Source organism: Sphaeramia orbicularis, chromosome 17 (genome assembly GCF_902148855.1).
Source record: "Sphaeramia orbicularis chromosome 17, fSphaOr1.1, whole genome shotgun sequence".
NCBI classification, from domain to species: Eukaryota; Metazoa; Chordata; class Actinopteri; order Kurtiformes; family Apogonidae; genus Sphaeramia; species Sphaeramia orbicularis.
This window is the reverse complement of record NC_043973.1, coordinates 26,130,430-26,151,363: the sequence shown is the minus strand read 5'-3', so window position 1 is coordinate 26,151,363 and position 20,934 is coordinate 26,130,430. Positions and strand designations below refer to the sequence as shown.

At 35.6% G+C, this 20,934-nt stretch overlaps 2 protein-coding genes across 2 annotated transcripts in view; one reads left to right on the top strand and one right to left on the bottom strand.

Moving 5' to 3' along the window:
• Nucleotides 1-3,512, bottom strand: part of LOC115437293 (phosphatase and actin regulator 1-like) — a 61,954-nt gene extending 58,442 nt beyond the window's left edge. The window contains exon 1 of the mRNA XM_030160491.1: nucleotides 3,384-3,512. Coding sequence (XP_030016351.1) covers nucleotides 3,384-3,495 — 112 coding nt within the window. The 5' untranslated portion in view covers nucleotides 3,496-3,512. The remainder of the gene's footprint in view (nucleotides 1-3,383) is intronic.
• A 7,690-nt stretch (nucleotides 3,513-11,202) lies between these two features.
• Nucleotides 11,203-20,657, top strand: LOC115437957 (NAD-dependent protein deacylase sirtuin-5, mitochondrial-like). Its single transcript, XM_030161366.1, has 9 exons — nucleotides 11,203-11,298; nucleotides 13,560-13,665; nucleotides 13,969-14,102; nucleotides 14,530-14,755; nucleotides 15,588-15,675; nucleotides 15,776-15,829; nucleotides 18,334-18,457; nucleotides 18,564-18,679; nucleotides 19,751-20,657. Exons 2-9 carry the CDS (start codon nucleotides 13,566-13,568, stop codon nucleotides 19,800-19,802), a joined length of 894 nt encoding a protein of 297 aa, XP_030017226.1. The 5' UTR covers nucleotides 11,203-11,298; nucleotides 13,560-13,565; the 3' UTR covers nucleotides 19,803-20,657.
• Nucleotides 20,658-20,934: the final 277 nt, after the last annotated feature.

The following is a 20,934-nucleotide window of genomic DNA, read 5'->3' as shown; positions in this document are numbered from 1 at the left end:
AATGAACAGACCTAAAGATAGATCCTGCCTTAAGATGGAGTAAATTCTGTTTGTCATTCAAGAATGAAGCTAAATTAAGCTCAGTTGGTTAGCTTCCTGTTGTTTTAGCATTTCAAATGTTTGTTTTTTTGTTTGGTTTTTTTTTAGTTTCTAGTCATACGGAGTGAATCTCACAGGAATCTAAGGCTGTTGGTCGGAATAAACATATTTTCCAAATGAAAAAGTATTGAAAATTCATAGTATAATGAATGAATGAACAGACCTAAAGATACATACGGACTACAAATCACTCTCATAAACCAAGTGCTTTCTTTTTCCAGACAACATAAATCTGTAGAGAATCCACATAGAAGTCTCAAACCACAGGCTTCACATGAGCACATTCACACACACACAAACCATACTGTTCCATCCATTCACTTTTGTTTCAATAAACCTTAGCTAATTGTGGTCCTGTATCTATCATTATGTTTGGTTCACAAGCCAGCCACAACAATTCTTTTCTGTAGGCCATTTTTTTAAAGTAATATAGAAACTGAGTTAACCCATAAAGACCCAAACATCCACCATCTGCTTAAATCATCCACTGATTTAAACTGTCTAATCCCTGTTGATCCACTAATCCATGTAAATAATTGGTGTAAAATACAGTTTGTCATCTTTTCATGGTCATCAGATATGACCCATTTGGACATTCAGAGGCTCCGTAGTTACCATGGAAACAATGTCATCTTCTACAACATTGATTCACCAGTAAAACCCATGGAGTTGGCTCAATGACAGTGGATGGACACACTGGGTTTATGTTCAATTAATGATAGATTTTGCTGAAAAAATTACTTTTTCATCAGTTTTCTCTATTTCTGATATAATAATCCTCAACTTTGCTCTAAGCTTTTATAAACATCTACATGATCAATGAATTAAATGTTGGAAAATACCTGATTTTCACTGGAAAAAAACACAAAATACAGAAGATAATATTACAATAAATGGTGATGAACCACTTAAGTACGGTTAAATATAGAGGACATTTTCCTTTGCAAACTGCCACAAATGTCACACACACAGGGTCTTTATGGGTTAATTGGTATGGCTGAAAACCAAATCATTACCTGCAGAACTGTATCATTTAGACTGTAGGAAAAAAAAAAATCAGTATCATGTTATTAAACAAAGGGTTTTTTGACAAGATATTCTTCACTTTAAATAAAGATATTTTCATGTATAACAACATACTTTTATGTCATTATGCCATATAAAATTCATTCATTCATTCACAGAGTACTGGAGCCTGTATAGCAGGGGTGTCAAACTCATTTTAGTTCAGGGGCCACATTCACCTCAGTTTGATCTGCAGTGAGCTGAACCAGTAAAATAATGACAGTGAAAAAAGTAAAATTATATTATGATCAGGTTTACATCAACAAAGTTTCCTTAAAAATCTGAATAACATGAACAACTTGAATTGTCTTAAGAAAAACAAATGCAATTTTAACAATATTAGGCCTCAGTTTATCAGTTTATCATTCACACATGTGCATTACAACCGCACAAAACATTTAGTAACAGGCAGCATATTGGTAAAATTGCATTTACTTTTCTTAAGACATTTCCATTTGCTCATATTTGTTCAGGTTATTCATGTTTTTTGTAAAAGCATAGTTTGGTAACGCAAACATTTTCATGTAATTTTATTTTTTTACAGCTAAAAAACAAAGAGAGAATGTGGGGTTGTCATAATTTATAGGTTATTATGATAATATTTTACTGCTCTGACCCACTTGAAATCTAATTGGACTGTGTGTGTCTGTATATGGAGCCTGAATTAAAATGATTTTGACACCATAGATTGTTAATATCTTCAGTGTAATTTTTGCATTTCACAAATTCATCCCACGGGCTGGATTGGACCCTTTGGTGGGCTGGATTTGGCCCCCGGGCCGCATGTTTGACACCTGTGCTGTATAGCTACCAGATTGTGAGTTTTACCAATTGTTGATAAAACATGTTTGACATTATAGCATGTACTGTCCCTTTGTACATGAAATATTTCATAACAGGATAAATGTAGTAGCTTGTGTTAATAATAAATGGTTTTTGTTATAATATAATGACTTAGTATTTTGTAAATATAGGCAAATATATTGTTGTATATGAAAATATCTCTTTAAAATGTGAAAAGCATTTTGTTCTTACAAGAAAGCCTTTGTATTTTTTATCTGACTTTGCAGGAATACATTTCTGTAATTACCTTGCACTCTGCAGGACATTTTCTATCAAATCAGCTACTGCACTGGCCAACATCCAAACACAGCAGCCTTCTCATATCACATATTTGCTGAATGGATGATGGGTGTGACTCCTGTAAGCTGGAACACAGATGCTGGACTACAGCTCTAGAGTTCCTGCAGCTCTTATCGGATGTTTATGTTTTCTACTGGTATTGAGGCAATAGTATAGAACTACTGCATAGATCTAACGATGCATTTCCAGCTGAAGCAAAGCAAAATGTGGCAGAAACCATCCAAATGAATTTGTCTGTGCAAATCCTCTCCCATCCAGATCCAGGTCCATGTGAATACGATTAATGAGAGCTGATCATGAGTGTTTAAAAGTCTGGTAGATACTTAAATAAATGCCATGAATACAAAGAAGTGTTTTTCTCAGAACAGACTGTTGGGTGAAGTGTGTATCGTAATAACACTGTAGTGCACAGGATCTGTGGACACAGTCAGCACAAAATGCCAAGTCACCATGGTAACAGAGGATGCAACACGCTTTGTAAAGGCTGATTGAGGCAGAAGACTATTCACAACGAGCATCATAGCGGGATCATTGACAACACTTTAAAATACGGTTATTAAATATATGGGGAAAAAAAAAAAAAGGCGAAACAAACCGGATATAACATCTGATTTTTGTGCACAACTCCTGCCAAAGCTGGGGGGTACTGCAGGTCACGTTGAAGCATCTTCTTATTATGTAACTGCAATGAATTACAGTGGTAGCAATTACAAGCGCTGACGAAATCCCAATTTACACATGAGCCTTATTCTGCCTTCATGTGTGAAGATGTTGCGGTTTAATTCCAGAACTCCCTCAGTGCTTTTGCGCCAAATAATAAGACAGTAATCAGCAGCGTTTAGTCTACAAAGTTGCATAACATTTTTTTAGTCACATTCACAAGAATAGATCCACAGACATTAATAACATATTCGATTGGACAAATCACATCAAAATGACAGCACAAAATAGAGTACACTTTTTTTTCTTTTTTTTTTTTAAATTCGATATGAATATTATCTTAAAAACCCCTCCCCAGTCCAAACACATAAGGACATCTGGCATCAGCTCAGACCATCTGTAGGTGCCATGCCTACCTGTCCGCAGGTTGAAGGAGAGTCGGGCTTCTACCAGATATGGGGTGTCGCTTTTGGAGCGAAGTCTCCTGATCGGTCTTCGGTCTGTGCTGTTGTCTGGAGTGGTCGCCATCAATTTGAACCAGTGTCCAGTGATGACTGCTGGCCGACTGGGGCAGACGCACAAGCACGACCACTCACTCTGGGAGGAGGCTATTGATGATGAGGAGGAGGAGGAGGAGGAGGAGGAGGGAGTTTACACACACCATGAGAGACAGAGAGAGAGAGAGGAGGGGGGTGGAGAGATAGAGGAGGAGGAAGAGGAAGAGGAGGGGGGAGAGACGTCGGTGGAACTTGGCATGATGTAGGCTATGAATGAAAAAATGGCATCATATGGTACTCTCTAATTCAGGAAACACGTGTTAGATTTAGTAGGAGTATAACCAAGACCAGATCTGTATATGACTGCACATGCTTAGACCCTACATCACTTATACAGGGTGGGGAAGCAAAATTTACAATGAACATTTAGTTGTTTTTTCTCAGCAGGCACTACGTCAATTGTTTTGAAACCACACATATATATAATCCCAGCATCCCCAACGCTCTGTTTGCTGGGGGACTTGACACACATTACAATTCCAACTAAACACAATAACCCATTACTAATTTCTCTGACCATGGCCAAGAAAATCATTTTTCAAAACTGGAAATCCAAACACTCCTGCCATATCACCCACTGGACAAATTTACTCTCAGAACACATATCAATAGAAAAAATAACAGCCTGCAAAACAAACAATATATCAGCCTTTGAGGAAACATGGAACCCTTTCACAAACTATCTAAAGTCCACCCAGAACTCGTACCAAAGCAGTAACCAAAACCGCAGCCATGTACAGGATCACATATCAGACCACATCCAACCCATAACAAACATTTTTTAATTTACATCATCCACATTAACTTCATTCTTTCTCTCTACCTCCACATACAGACAAACCAGGATCCCTGCTCCCCTTCATTCCCACCTACACTTCTTTCTCCCCCTTTCTCTCCCCTCCCCTCTTTCTCTCTTCAACCAAGCCCCCCCCCCCCCCCCTTGCTTTTTTTTTTTTTCCTTTTCTTTTTTTTTTTGGATTACAAAGTAATATTTTTATTGTTATCATTATCATCATGTTATCATTATTATTATCATATTGCTATTTACATTTCTGATCTTTTTCATTGTAATATGACGTTTGTTAATACTCTGTCATTGTTGTTGTTTTTTGTTTGTTTATTTGTTTGTTTCCTTTTGTTTATGTGTTGTTGTTTTTCTGTCCACATTGTCTTGTTAACTATCACCAATAAAAAAAAAAAAAAAAAATTGTTTTGAAATCAAACAAATATTGATGTCATAATCATACCTAACACTATTATCCATACCTTTTCAGAAACTTTTGCCCATATGAGTAATCAGGAAAGGGTTACCAGATATTTTTAATGCTGCTAATCTGTTTTCTCACATTTTAACACTCTAATACCTGTCATTACTCAATTCATGGAGATATAATGCAAAAAAACCCAACAACTTTTGTTTAAAATAACTGTTAATTACAGAATAATAACAATAAAAGCAATTGATTTACACTTAACCCTTTAATGCAAAATGGTCACTACAGTGGACGGCTATTCTACAGCTGTTCTCTTGTATATTCATGGGTTTCAATTCATACCATTACTCTAACTGTGCTGTTCTTGATAAACCTGATCTGCACTAACGTGTTTGAGTAGGGTGGTCCTTACATGGGGTCAAAATTTTTTTTTTGGAAATGTTCGACTCTCACCCCCTAAATTTGTTAGGATGCCAATAAAAACAAACTGTGCAAAATTTCAGATTGTTTTGAAAATGTCTGGAGGTAGCTCAAGGCCTTTGAATATTTCCAAAATCGTTAAATATTGTATAAATTTCACCGTTCTTACAAACGCACACCACATTACAAAATGGAATGCAACATTGCTTTTATTAACACCCACACATTAACTACATGTGCACAACTACACAATATATCCATAAAAAGGAACAAACAAGCCAAAAAAGTTCATGCATGTATTCGCAAAAGATCGTGGAACTGAAGTCAGAATTATCGTCTTGTCTTCAGTTGAGTGATCATAACTGTTGTCACATGTACAGGGTGGGGAAGCAAAATTTACAATGAACATTTAATTGTTTTTTCTCAGCAGGCACTACGTCAATTGTTTTGAAACCAAACATATATTGATGTCATAATCATACCTAACACTATTATCCATACCTTTTCAGAAACTTTTGCCCATATGAGTAATCAGGAAAGCAAACGTCAAAGAGTGTGATTTGCTGAATGCACTTGTCACACCAAAGGAGATTTCAAAAATAGTTGGAGTGTCCATAAAGACTGTTTATAATGGAAAGAAAAGAATGACTATGAGCAAAACTACTACGAGTGTCATATCAGTCCCTGGACTTTTTCTTGTTTTGTGTGTTTCCTGTTTTATTTTGTTAGTTTCCCTCATGTGTCTTGTCTGGTGTCTTTACTTCCTCTTTGTGTTCACCTTTGCCCTGATTACCTGCCTCCTCCCTGATTGTCTCCACCTGTGTCCAATTGTCTTCCCGCCCTCTTGTGTATTTAAACCCTGTGTTTCCCCCTGTTCGTTGCCAGTTCGTTTTCAACCCTCGGTGTGATAACTTACCAGCGTTTTTTGATCCTGCCTGCCTGTTGTGACCTGTTTTGCCTATCGACCTCCGACTCTGCCTGTTCCTCGTCTGCCTGCTTGTCTGTCTTCGACCTGGTTTGTCCATCACACCTGAGATTACGCCTGACCCCTGTCTGTTCCTCCGCCCTGGTGCCTTTTCCTGGTTTGACCCCTGCCTGGACTACTGTCGGGTTCCCCTCGTGTGCTCCCGACCTGGGCCGTAACGAGGTTCACTTTAGATCCGAAGCCGAGACGATTCCCCATCTCAGTCCAGCTGAAGATACATTCATTACCATTCTGTGTGAACCTGTTACTCTGATTATTTCTAATAAATCCACTTTAATTGTACTCCTGTCTGAGGGTCTTGCATCTGGGTCCAGTACTCGTACAATCTGTCCTAACAACGAGAAAGTCTGGAAGTGGAGGAAGCAACAAAAAATGTACCAAAGCTTTTATTAAAGCTCTCAAATCCAAAATCCTAAAGGATCCAACCAAATCCATGAGAAAAATGGCAATTGAACTTGAGGTAGACAACAAGACCGTTAGAAATGCAGTAAAATGTGATTTGAAGTTAAAATCTTACACAAGAACACCAAAACACTTGTTGACAACAGCAACAAATCCAACTTTAGCAATTTTTGGGAATCATGTTTATGGCCGCCTTCTAGCCCAGATCTAAACCCTCTGGATTCTGCTATTTGGGGCATTTTAGAACATGCTACCAATAGAACATCACACAGCAATGTCGACTTTCTTAAAGATACTATTAAAGAAGAATGGGAGAAGTTGTCACCCAAATATTTGAGGAACACTTGCGCAAGTTTCAGGAAGCGTGTGAAGGCAGTTATTGAGAAAGAAGGAGGACACGTAGAATAAAAACATTTTCTATTATGTAAATTTTCTTGTGGCAAATAAATTCTCATGACTTTCAATAAACTAATTGGTCATACACTGTCTTTCAATCCCTGCCTCAAAATATTGTAAATTTTGCTTCCCCACCCTGTACATAAGTCTATAGGGCAGTGTTTTTCAATCTTGGGGTCTGGAACCCACGTGGGGTCACCTGGAATTCAAATGGGGTCACGTGAAATTTCCAGTAATTGATTAAAAAAACAACAACTTGCTAATAAAATATATATGATGAGTTGAGAGAGACAATTCCAATACATAAGGCAAGGCAAGTTTATTTGTATAGCACATTTCAGCAACAAGGCAATTCAAGGTGCTTCACACAGGACATTGAAATACAACAACAAGGGAAAAAGAAGCACATTTAAAATATTATAACAGAAACATGTAAAAGGTGATTAAAAACAGCAAGTAAGAAAACAACACATAAAATCCAAAAATATAAAAACGCACACATATTAAAGTAAGAGTTGCAGTGCAGAGTTTCGAAAGAGAATATAAAATTTAAAAAGTCAAAAGCCTTTTAGTCAAAGGCAGCAGTGAACAGGTGAGTCTTTAACCCATAAAGACCCAAACATCCACTGACGACCAAAATCATTTACTGATATAAAAAAATTAAACACCTGTTGATCCACTAATTCTATCAATACATGTAAATAATTGGTGTAAAATACAGTTTGTCATCTTTTCATGATCATCAGATATGATTAATTTGGACGTTCAGAGGCTCCGTAGTTACCGTAGAAACACTGTCATCTTCTATAACATTGATTCACCAGTAAAACCCATAGAGTTGGATCGATGACAATGGATGGAGACACTGGGTTTATGTTCATTTAATGAAAGATTTGACTGAAAAAGTCCCTTTTTGCTCCATTTTCTCTGTTTTTGATATAACATTCAACTTTAATTTAAGCTTTTATGGACATCAATCATAATCTGTAAATCAAATGTATGAAAATACCTGATTTTCACTTAAGAATGCAAAATACTGAGCATAATATTAGAATAAATGGTGATAAATCACTTGAGAAAAGTTAAAAAGAGAGAAAAAATTATTTGGGAACTATCACCAAAGTAGCACTGGGTCTTTATGGGTTGACCTTGACTTAAAAGAACTCAGACTCTCAGCAGACCTGATATTTTCTGGTAGTTTGTTCAAGATATACGGAGCATAGAAACTGAATGCTGATTCTCCATGTTTAGTTCTGACTTTTGGAACACAGAGCAGACCTGCAGCAGACCACCTGAGTGGTCTGGATGGTTCAGACTGGACTACATAAAAGTCATGACAAACTGTGAAGCTGAAACTGAAGCACTGTGGTACTGTTTATCTGTCAAATGTTCATTGTGGTCGGTTTAAGATGCTGCAGCTCTTTCATAACTCATAGTTTGAGTTAATGTTTTTCCTTCTTTTTTTTGTTTTTTTTTTAAATAATCTTTTTACTACCATATTTTCAGTATACATATCCTCTCAGCACAGGTTTAAGCATGTCCAATTTTCCAGTTTTCAAAAAAAAAAAAAGAAAAATTAACAACAAATAAAAACTTAAACTAAAAAAAAAAAGGAGAAAAGTCGTATCCCCCCACCTCCCGCTCACATCGGTCCACATTCACTTAATTATGAATGTCAAAGTTATTGTTTGTTCAGTATTAATTGTCAGCCTTGTAAATCCAAGCTGGACTGACTGTACATATCCTGACCAAGGAAAACCAAATTCTCCCTTAGTGCGGTAATCTACGCCTGGTTTTTCTGCCTCCGTCCATAATAATATACATTATATAGACAAAATGTCCTCTAAAATTAACGTTTATTTGCAACATAGTATAGCAAACTATTACATGATCAAAAACAGATTAATTTTAGCAAAAAAATGTCTCTGTTTTGAATGTCTGGGGTCGCCAGGAATTTGTGATGTTAAAATGGGGTCACAAGCCAAAAAAGGTTGGGAACCACTGCTATAGGGTGACATCAGCTGAGTTGAGCCACTTAATCATGCAGAAAAATAAAATAAATAAATAAAATAAAACACTTTATGACACTGAATTATGTTTCTGTGTGTACTGTTTTTGTTTTTTATTATTATTATTATTATTATTATTATTATTATTATTATTATTATTATTATTATTATTGTTATTGTTATTACTATTATTACTATTACTATTTGGTGCAGATTTAAGTTATATTGAACATTTGAATATTCAATTCCAGAGGTATTAAGCATGTCCCATTCTTCCCACCCCTGGTCCTACATGACATACTTGATGATAGTAATGAAAAAATAGCAAAGTCCTCAAAGAACAAAAAGGTAAAATAAAAAAAAAGAATAAAAAAAAGAGAGAGAAAAAAAAAGAAAATAATAAAAGCGAAGAAGAAAAACAAAAAAATAGCCTAATAGTAGACAAATCTGCTTATTCACAGTTACTTCCAACATGTAAGAAATGGACATGCAATATTATTAAGGAGTACACAAGTATATATAGAACGCCAAATAGGAAAAAGAAAAAAAAATGTGTATGGGTTAGGTACTGTTTTTAATATTTTTGTGTTGAATTGATGTAATAAAACATAATTGTTCAGGTCATACAGTTTTAGAAACATCAGCTGTCCTACATTTTTCACATGAGTCATGTTCAGTTAAAATGAGCCACAGAAACTGTAAAGCACAACAGAGTAATTCACTTTCATTTTAACACATATAACACTAAAAAGACAGAGTTAATCATAGCAAGAAAATACTTAACAAAAATGTATAAAGGTGATAAATTAAGCCTTCAATTAAAAAATAAATACATAAAAAGGCAGATTATATCGATTTGCTGTTTTGATTATAGCTTCATTTTGTTTCTATTTGACTTCCTTTAGACAAGAGGCTTATCTAAATAGATAAGAATAATTCAGTTTGTAAAACTGAGTTTGGACCCTGGTCTCTATAGACCCACATACTGCTACCTCCTCATAACACTGGATTGAGTGAATCATTGTATTACATCAGGGGTGTCAAACTCATTTTAGTTCAGGGGCCACATACAGCCTGATATGATCTAAAGTGGGCTGGACCAGTAAAATAACATAAATAATAGGATAAGAACTTTTGAGTGAAAAAAGCAAAATTCCGTAATGAAAATGTTTACATCTATGAATTGTACTCAAACATAACATAAACAAATACACTACAAACAAAAAGTTAAGGACATTTAATTTTTTTGGGTCTTTTTTTTTGGTCATTTTTGCCATTTGTAATTATAACTATGGTCATTAAAAAAATGTGTTTCAATTCAATTCACACACAAAAAAAGTAAGAAGCGCTGTGCAAGAATCCCAACTGAAAAAAATAGCCCAAAAATTAAAAATATCCTTAACTTTTTGATTGTATTGTACGAACAACCTGAAAATTCCTAACAAAAATAAGTGCAATGTTAACAATATTATGCCTTAGTTTATCATTTATACATGTGAATCACAACTTAGAGATCACAGTGGATCTACAAATACACAAAACATTTAATTACAGGGAGAATATTATTAAAATTCCACATACTTCTCTTAAGACATTTCAGATATTCACATTTTTTTTTTTATAAAAGGCTAGTCTATAAATGTATATATTCTTGTGTAATGTAACTTTTTTTACACTAAAACAAAGAGAAAAATCTGCAGTTGTCAGAATTTATTGGTCATTATGATAGTATTTTACTGGTCTGATCATTTTTAGATGGAAATGACCTAAAATGATTTTAGCATCCTTGATTGTTAATATCTTCAGTTTCATTTTTGCATTTCACAAATTCATCCCAGGGGCTGGATTGAACCCTTTGGCGGGCTGGATTTGGCCCCCGGGCCACATGTTTGACACCTGTGTGTTACATTGTTTTGTACTGTATTATAATATTTATTGTCTTTTATTACCTGTCAAAGGACTACAAATGTAGATGTGTTAAGTTTAGCACATTTACAGATTTCATTGTCCCTTGCAAATCAACACAAAAAAATAAAATAGCCTAAATAAATAGAGTTGAGTTGTCGTAAAAGGTTATCAATATCCCTTTAAAATATATAAAGTAGAAAATATCAGCAACTCAGAGTGAATGACTCATCTAGTAGGACACGTTTACGCATTTTCACCACTAGATGGCACTCTAAAACTACAGTATATTTTTACTACCTTTATGTTCATTTTGAGTTTTTCGATCAGGTTTTACGACAGTGCGGGACGTTTACGGCCTCCCATGTTAATTGTAGTTGCAGAGGTAAACAAGCAGACACTGCGTGGCTTTTAATCCTTAAGCGGGAACATTATCAAGCGAGGTAAGAATGTGCGAGATAATAAGACGAGTTTATCTAAAAACCGTGTTATTTGACATATTTTCGGGTGGTTTTAAGTGTTGGTTCAAAGTTGGAAGGAGGTTCGTTTTAGTTCCTGTTTGTCTGAGAGTACGTCAAGATTTGCATGTTTGTTCCTTACGATTAAAAGCAGAGTTTAAATAACGTCACTACTTCTTGTGCAACTCATAAATCAAAGCCAACTAATCTACGTTTATTTTAAGACATTTACGTATGAGGTGGAACGTGAATGGCGAGCTACCTCAAAAAAAAAAAAAAAAAAAAAAAAAAAACGACCAACAAACACCTATAGCAGTGATTACATTTTAACTGTAAAGGAACATCATACAAACCGCGGTGAAGGTTTTTTTTGGTTTTTTTTTCGTGCACTTTGACCAGTGTTGACAGTAAAAGAACAGTTAGCTCACCTACAATCCCCCACTCTGAGCCACAAGTTAAGCTTCAGGAAGGGACTGTCAAAAAATTGTCATGTTAGTACAAAAATACAAAAACATGCAGATCTGATTTCATGTAACAGGCCTGTAATGTGTTAAACTGTTTTACATGAATTACTGACAAGAAAATAATTGTAATAATGGAAATATAAAAATAAATACTGTGAGAAATGTGATTTAGTAGGGAATTTTCCATAATTTCTGTGTTATGTGACCCAGTTTAACTAAATCCACAGAACCCTTCTACTGTGCCCTGTGGGACTTAACTTCAGAAATAATATGAACAGTTGGTGGCAAGTCAGTTGTTTTGTCCTGTTTAAATTGTGTAACTATTTATACATATGTTTGTCAAATTAAAACATAATTTTACAACTAGAGACAGTCGCATTTCCTATCACATGCAAAACACGTCACCGACAAAACAACCTGATCTTGGTACAGTTTATCTAGTAGATGAGAGCGAGGTGAAAAAGAATTAAAGCATTAAAAGAAACATTAATCACTACAGGCTGGTCATATTAGAGCTGCAAAGACAGCTTCAGCAAATATGAATGGAATAATGTGTGCACAATTTTTTTCAGACTTAAAAATATTCACATAAAACTGAGAAAGTATTAAAATAATTTTTAAAAATGTGTGACTGGGTCATATTACATGCTAACTATTAAAAGCGCTGCAGTTATTGTCTTTTAAAATATTTAAGTAACATGAATCACAAATTACAGATTCAAAAGATGTATTACATGAGATTAGTTTCATTAATATGGCCAAATTAGCTCAAAGATGTTGAAAATAACATTGCCATTCAAGCAGCAATTTATGGATGGTCCCTAAAGGAGACACTGGTTAAGAGCCAAGGCTTTAAGTTAAGCTGAATCTCCTGTTATTGCCAACACTGAGTGAAAAAAAGAGTAAGAAGACACTGGTGTATCTAAACTGAATGTCCTGAGAATATCCAACCTAAAGCTAACTTAACTGCAGTATATACAGAGGATAACCTTAACAGTGTCTAAATATTTTAGGGAGCAGTTGGCAGCCTGTAAAACCGGTTTTTAATTTGTTCAGGCCAGGACTCGCCTTTCATTCTGCTTCATTCTGTAGTCTGTCCTCGCCTTTTAAAATATGGCTGATGCCAGTGTATTCATTCTGAAATATGTTCTGTCCTTGTATTATCAAAGGTGAAATCTAGGTTACCTCAGTTGTGTAGCGAGTGCATACTCCTATTACCAAGAGAATATTTTCACTGCATTGCACAAGCAAATTCTTGCAGCCATATCATGATATGGTGATGAATGCTACTAAAGTTTGAGCAATAATGGCCTATTTGCTAATTTTTGAACTCGCATACAGTCTTATTGACATAAAACACTGTTATACATGTGGTGCAATAGTACCATATTAAATGACTGTGCTTATTCTTTCATGGCAGTTTAAATCAACATGGCCTGCACTAGTGTTGTGCACATTAACAACAAATGAACATATTCAAGATGTTGATCAGTTTATATAAATATTCTGCATATGTATCTATACATGGGTTTTGTGTGGTTGGTAACTTGTTTGTGTAGTTTATCAGATAATACTTCTTTGCGTGTGTTCACATCATAAATTCTCACAACTTTGTGTAGAAAATAGTAAAGGTAAAAGGACATTTTGTCATGAATGGAAAAGCGCCACTGCCTTGTACAATCCAAATGCTGATTGGAAGGAAAAGGGAAAGTAAAGTAAAAAGTTAACATAAGTATGTATTTTTTCATTTTGTATTGTCCTTTATGTTTCTTCTATAACAAGGCGACAATGCTTCTCCAAAATCGAGCCATCATTGCGCTTGGTCTGCGCATGTGCTCTACCCATGTGTCAAAAGGACCGTTGGTGGATGCAGCCAGACCCAGCTCAGGTACCGTCAAACCTCAGGGATGGTCTAACTTTGTTTTATGTTTGCTGATTTATTTCATTGACACATTGTTTGTGAATCCTTTCTCTGTAAATCCATACCATAGCCACTTATTTGCACCAACTGATGTCTATGAAGTGGCCTCCAAGAACACAATCTATGACTCAGACTGTGTATTGTATTACTACTACATTTGGCCTCCGAGATGCCCCACTTAATTTTTATTTATTTTTTTTTAGTTGCCTATTTTAATTAATAATGTTTCAGGGGAAAAAAAACATTCTCAATTATTATTATTTTTTCTAGATATGGCTGAATTCCGTAAAGTCTTTTCCAAAGCTCAGCACATAGCGATCATCACAGGAGCAGGTGTGACTGCAGAGAGTGGACTCCCAACCTTCAGAGGAAAGGATGAGCATTGGAGGAAGTGGAAATCTCAGGTAATTAAAAACTTATGCACTCAAGTTTGTTTGTGTGTTTTTTTTCCTTTCTTTTTATGTAGGTCACGGTTTTATGTTTGGTCTCTTTTCCAGCTGTGCAACATAGTTATTGCAGTTGAGTGGGTGTATTTTATTTTACATAATACATCTTCCTAGCTCAATGGATTTATTTCAGCAGGAACAACAGTCAGACAAGAGGAAAAAAAAAACAGTGTTTGTTGTGTAATCCAGTTTCTTGTGGTGGGTTGCAACAAGATTTCCTGTCCCAGAAAGATCAGAAGTTTTGTTTCATGCAAAAAAAAAAAAAAAAAAGAAAAAATATTATAATCTCCCTCTCTAATTTAGTTGTCTGATTAATTTCTAATTCTTGAAACAGTAGCCTTTCAGTTTTTGACCTAAAAACACACCTGTGTGTTTGCATTTCCAGGACTTGGCTACTCCAGAGGCTTTCTCTCGTAACCCATCTCGGGTCTGGGAGTTCTACCATTACAGAAGGGAGCTGGTGTTGAGCAAGAAACCCAGCGCTGCTCATTTTGCCATAGCTGAGTGCGAGGCCCGGCTGAGGAAGCAGGGGCGCTCTGTGGTCGTCATCACTCAGTGTATCGACGATCTGCACCGTCAGGCCGGATCCAAACACGTGTTGAAGATTCATGGTGAGAGACAGATGGAGACACAGTAGTGAACTTTTGCATAACACCATAGCCATACTGACATTTTCCATCTATTGTCCTTTAACTGATTGATGTGCTGATTATTTACCACATTAACTTAAGGGTGGCACTGTTTATTCAATTTTCAATGACTTGCATATTAGGTTAAAAAAAGAGAAAGAAGTATTCACATGTGAAAGCTTGAACTGGCAAGTGATCATTAACTCATTATCAGGATTATAGTACATAATTTTTTTTTTCCAACCAAATAATTGTTGATGAGTTGTTAGAGCTCCACAACCTCTAAATGATAAATGTTCAGTGAGTGTCAAATGCTTACGGTTCATTTTTCCACATGGATTATTAAAATATAACTTGTTGGAGAAGCCTATTACTTAAATCCTGACGCTGCTTTCTATTTAATGATTACTGGAAACTTTGACTGAGTCACAGTGGTTTTGCTGGGATGTGGGGAAAAACTGATTCATACTGTAGATGTTGGCCTTTTAAACAGATGTTCCATTGGCCCAAAGAACACGATACTAATTAGTGGTTTGTGATAAGATCAGTTCATTTATTGATTAGTTAATTACAATGCAGTGGTCCGTGTTGACTGTCTGTTTTGGTACTTTTTTAGAGAGCAACAAGAGTAAAACCAACATTTCATTTGATTTTTAATTTTCTTTTTTTTTGCAGAAGTTGTTTGTTATATACTGAACATGTCTCTCAAAACAAGAAACCAATACTGTTAACACATTCTTTGTAGAGGAAGATGTTTTTTATTTCTCAAGAGGGCTTAAATGAAAACATCTGTGTTTTGTGTTTGTCACTGCAGGCAATCTGATGGAGACACGCTGTGTGAGTTGTGGACACGTGACCTTGAACAAGCAAAGCCCCATATGTGCTGCCCTAAAGGGCAAGGGGTAAGAAGCAGCGTGTACACAAACTGATAAACATGTAGGATTTATAACATAATCTTCTGAGTGTCATTTAACCTACTTACTTTGTACTCTGGATGTATAGCTCACCTGGCCCAGATGTCGCTGATGCCCAGATACCTGTGGATAAACTGCCAAGGTGGGAATACTTTACTCAGTCTGGTCAGATTTACTACTCCTAATAGTCTAAACACATAAAACACTGATTTTATCTATATTACATCAAGATTACACAGTTGTATATTATTAAACGATAACTTGGTCTGCAAGACGTCTACCAGTCCTATTCTTTCTACGTTAAATCCAGTCATTAGACTTTTGCTGTGAGAGATTAAGTGCATTGGCCAACATTTCCATCCTCCACCTGTTGCGCTTCTGTCCTGCTCAGCTCCCTCTATCTCTCTCAGATCTCACCACCTGCCGCAGTCGCCAGGGTTCATACGGGTGCTTGAAATCCTTGAAAATGCTTCAATTTCAATGTTGTGTTTTCAGGTCTGAAAAGTGCTTGAATTTTAGTTCCAGTGCTGAAGTGCTTGTAATTCTAACTCTGTGATGTGATTTATTTATTTATTTTTAATATTAACTCAAGCTGTAGCTACTTACAGAGATGTGATACATTTTGAAAAATAAAACTTTATATAAAAAATAGAAAATTACCAGGTGTTCTCAGGTTGACTCCTGGTACATTTTTATCTTAATTTTTGGCTCGGTGCGAGTGTGCCTGAAGAACGCCAAATGGCTTTCCTTTTTTTTTTTTGGGATAAAAATTTGTTTTCTTTAATTTCTAAACTTTTTGCTATTATGAAACAAAATTTTCGATGTTTAGAGCGTAATACAATGTACATCATTGTCATCAAAAGTGAAAAAATAATCATGAGTATATGTATTCCTGTAGGTGTACATATGCAGCGATAAAGTGAAAATTACCCTTAAAAGCTCTTAAAAAGTGCTTGAATTTGACCTTTAAAAATGTGTACAAAGCCTGAGTCGTGTTATCTCCTTAATGCATCTTAAATATCATTACCTTGGAGGTTCACGAAACAGTACACATTTACATTTTTTCAGGTGGAGTTGAAATGTGTTATAAATATAGTTTTCATACCCGAGAATTGAATTGTCTTTCTAGGTTTGTTTCTTAAGAGTACGTTTGATTACCTGGAGATTTTAAAATGACCATTATATATAATGTTGACGATGCATGATGTCTTCCACTTGGGGGCGATGGTGTTCTTTGTACATGTTCGCATTAACTAGGAAGTGAGGGTTTAAAGTGGCCAAAAATACCAACAGATTGGGTTTAAAATAGCGTGGTACAATTACTGAATTACACAGACAGCCTGTGCCGCTGTAGAAATGACTGCAGTTTAAAGGTCCAGTGTGGGTCTGGATTAATGACACTGAAGAATGGTGAACAATACAAAGCATACAAAAATGAAAGTCCTTACACTATATATGAAAGTTTTTAAGTTTTTTTAAAAAATTTAATTAAATACTAATTAAGGTTTGTATGTCAGAGTCAAAAAAATCGCCATCAGTATAGCTCCTGTATTATTAATTTTTCTTTTCAGACTTATACATAGGATTCCCACAAGGTCTTAAAAAGTCTTTAAAGGTTGAATTTTCAAATCATTTAATACCTTGAAAAAGTCTTTAAAAGGTATTCGATTTGATATGGTCGGTCTTAAGTTATGTTGCCGTAAACTTGTTAGCTGTATTGTGTTTAAAAGTGTCTGGGAAATCTCCAAGCTGCAAAGAAAGTAACAGTGTACTCCGTTCCATCTGTTCCAACCTGACAATTTCCATTGAAATTAGGAACCAATTATCGGTAACTTTGCAGCCCTTGGTGAGAAATGACTCGGAACGGTGGGAATCAAGGCGTTGGAGTAAATAAGTACATTTTCCTAAATTCTGGGAGTCACAAATTTTTACCAGTATGGCTGTGAAATGGGCATTAAATTCTGTTCTAAGAAGTCTTAAAAAGTCTTGAATTTAACTTGTAGAAACCTGTAGGAACCCTGTATACAGAGAAAATGTACGTACCTAAAATCCCTTGGTGTTACAATTCATGCTATGCAGTGTATCTCCTGTAGAAATGTTCACATATCATACATATAATAGGGATGTTTTTAGGAAACAAGGTTTGTAGCATCACAACATAGCATACGATAATACAAACTACAAGAAAATGAGAAGATAGAGCCTAGATGACAACCTTCAAAGATACTAAATATGTTTGGAGTTTCTGTTATGAAGTTTTATAAGAGAATGTGAGACAACAATATAAACAATGCGTAATGTGTATATAAAGTCATATAGGAAAATACAAGCACATGAAATATAGTTATTTCAAGGCCGTGGATAAATGAGTGTAGAAAAAGAATGCTATATACTCTCCTTGATAACTATGCAAATGCTCTTAGCTTTAACACAGAGAGTGTCCAGTATAATAGGGATCATGTTTGGGTTCTTCTATCCTGTTAAATCTACCTTTTAAATATGCTGAACGTTTTGCTGCCTTGTGTAATAACAGTTAGAAAACACAGTGAAACGGCAGCTTCTGTACTTGGTTGTGTGGTGTTATGATTCAGTCTGATGGACACAAACTGATTTTTATGGATGGACTATTTTTTCTGGTCTGTTAAGGTGCGATAAAAGCGACTGCCATGGCCTGCTGAGGCCAAATGTGGTATTTTTTGGGGAGACTCTTGATTCACACATTTTGACCAAAGTGGAAAAAGAGCTGGAAGTCTGTGACCTCTGCCTGGTGGTGAGTTATCCTCCTGTGTACATAACGTGTCCTCATGTTCGGAATAACTCAATATTTGTGCAGAATCTTCAACTCTAACGTCATTGATCCCACCGTTTACCTTTAGGTGGGCACATCTTCAATTGTTTACCCAGCTGCCATGTTTGGTCCTCAAGTTGCATCGAGAGGCATTCCAGTGGCAGAGTTCAATATGACAACAACACCGAAAACAGAGTATTTCTCGTAAGTAATTTCAATAATCGACTGCAATATTGAGGAAACGCATGTTAAAGAACTATACACAGATCACTGGTTAATACTATATGGATTTTTTTGTTTTTTTTTTTTGCTCAAAGTCTTTTTTATTGGTATTTATGCAGGGCCTGTACAAACTGAATATTGTCGGCTTCCTGATAAAACCTGCTATGTGACTTTTGGCAAATTTTACAGGAGAAACAAAAAACTGTTTATTTAACAGGAAACTGTGAAATATGACAAAAAAAAATGTTCCCTTAATGTTGGTACTTATGATGGAATGTAAACAACTTTCACAGGAGACTGAAATTTGAAGCTCTAATAGGGGAGATAGCAGGTTTTTATTCCCAACCAAAAATTTCACTTAGCAGGTTTTATCAGGAAGCCGATGATATGTTACAGACATGGGTCGATACAAACAAGAACAATCCCCACCCATGCTTCAACAGAGCCCCACCCCTTGAAAAAAAAAAAAAATACATATTACTGTACCATTTAGCAGATTGGCTTTGATTCTGCATACAACCATATATATATATTGTATACATTGAAATTATATACAAAGTACACTTAAAAACAAAGCAGATAAATTAAAGTAGTGGTGTATAGTGGGTTCAAGGAAAAAATAAAAAGAAAGGGGAAGACATTTTTTAATTATAAATGCAAATTGAGCAAAAGTCCCTGTGAATCCTAAATTCTCTACAATAGAGGGTCAGTCCGATACAACATAATTTATGCATTTTAACTTGCTTCATTATCTCCGTGGGGGAAAATTCTTCTTCTTTGACCCATTTTAACACATACACACAGGACCTAGCATTAGCATTAGCATATACCACACACAGACAGGAGAATTCACATATATGTACTTGTTTTAAATACACTGATATTCGATGCCACCCAGTGGTAGCATATGCCACATCAAGGCTCCTGCACATTTTCTTTTGTATTTTTCCAACGACAAAGCACTTCCAATGAGCGACTGACCAAACTGATAAGCACAAAATCTGACCTCTGTTACGTCTGTTTTTTTTCCGTTGTGTTTGTGATGTGACACAGGTACCATTTCGCGGGTCCATGTGGAACTACACTGCCCCCGGCTTTGGCGTGACATGAGTCGGAGGTTTTTTTAAGGCCTGTGGGTCTGACTTTACAGATATCAACCAATGGCGTCCTCTGCAGTCTAATGCAATCTAAAACTGTTGGATTTCTTACAATCTTCATTCCAAATATTTGCCTTAAAATCAGGTCAGCTCTTGGTGCTTGATAATATTGTGTATAATTTAGTATGTTAAGGGTTTGTGATGGTTCTTGCAGTACTTGAATTTGATGGCTCACAAAACTGGAACTAGGATACAGGAAATGGGATGTTGAATGTTTTGCATATTTGCTGCTGAGATTTGACCAAGCACTATGGAGCTTGCAGGGAATGCACTATATTAAACAAATGGTCGTACTTTCTAGGGGAACATACCTCCACTAATAGTTAAACATATACTTATTCTTTACTTATCATATTCTCATGGCTTAACAGAACATATTACCCTGGGTACAAGTGGAATATTTTTCACAGAATGAGCAGGTGTTCAGGCCTTAACACAGTCTTGTGCCTTTCAAACTGTTTACACAACCTTGACCAAATGCTTGTTTCATACCTCAAGTTAAAGTGTTACAAGGGAACAGAATTTGCTCTTGACCAGGACCTCAAATAAGCATTATGTCCCTGTCATGCTGTTTGACTTTGTATTCTGATATCAGTATGGTTACATGTCATGAATTACCCATTTAATACATTTTTAGACATCCAAATGCCCTTTATGTACTATATGTGTGTCTGTGTGTAATCACTGTTAATGTCTAAATGACTTCAATCAGATATTTGAATATGTAATTTTCTGATTGATTTGTATCCTTCTTAAAACTGGCAATGCAAGTATTAAATATGTTCTAATAAAACACTAAATGTACATGTGGTGTTTTGAGTTCATGTATATGTCAGGGCTATACAATTAATCAAATGTTACTCTTAGCCTGTGTAATTATATATTCAGAAACAGGCTGCAAGTTAAAGGTCCAGATTTAGGAGGATTTAGACTCATTTTATTGAAGGAAAAAGCATGTGAAGTGAACATAATATGTTTTTTTTTATTCTTTTACCCGTAAAAGACCTAAACATTTGCCGTCAACTAAAAGCATCCACTGATTTACAACATTTAATCATTTTTGACGCACTAACCCTGTCA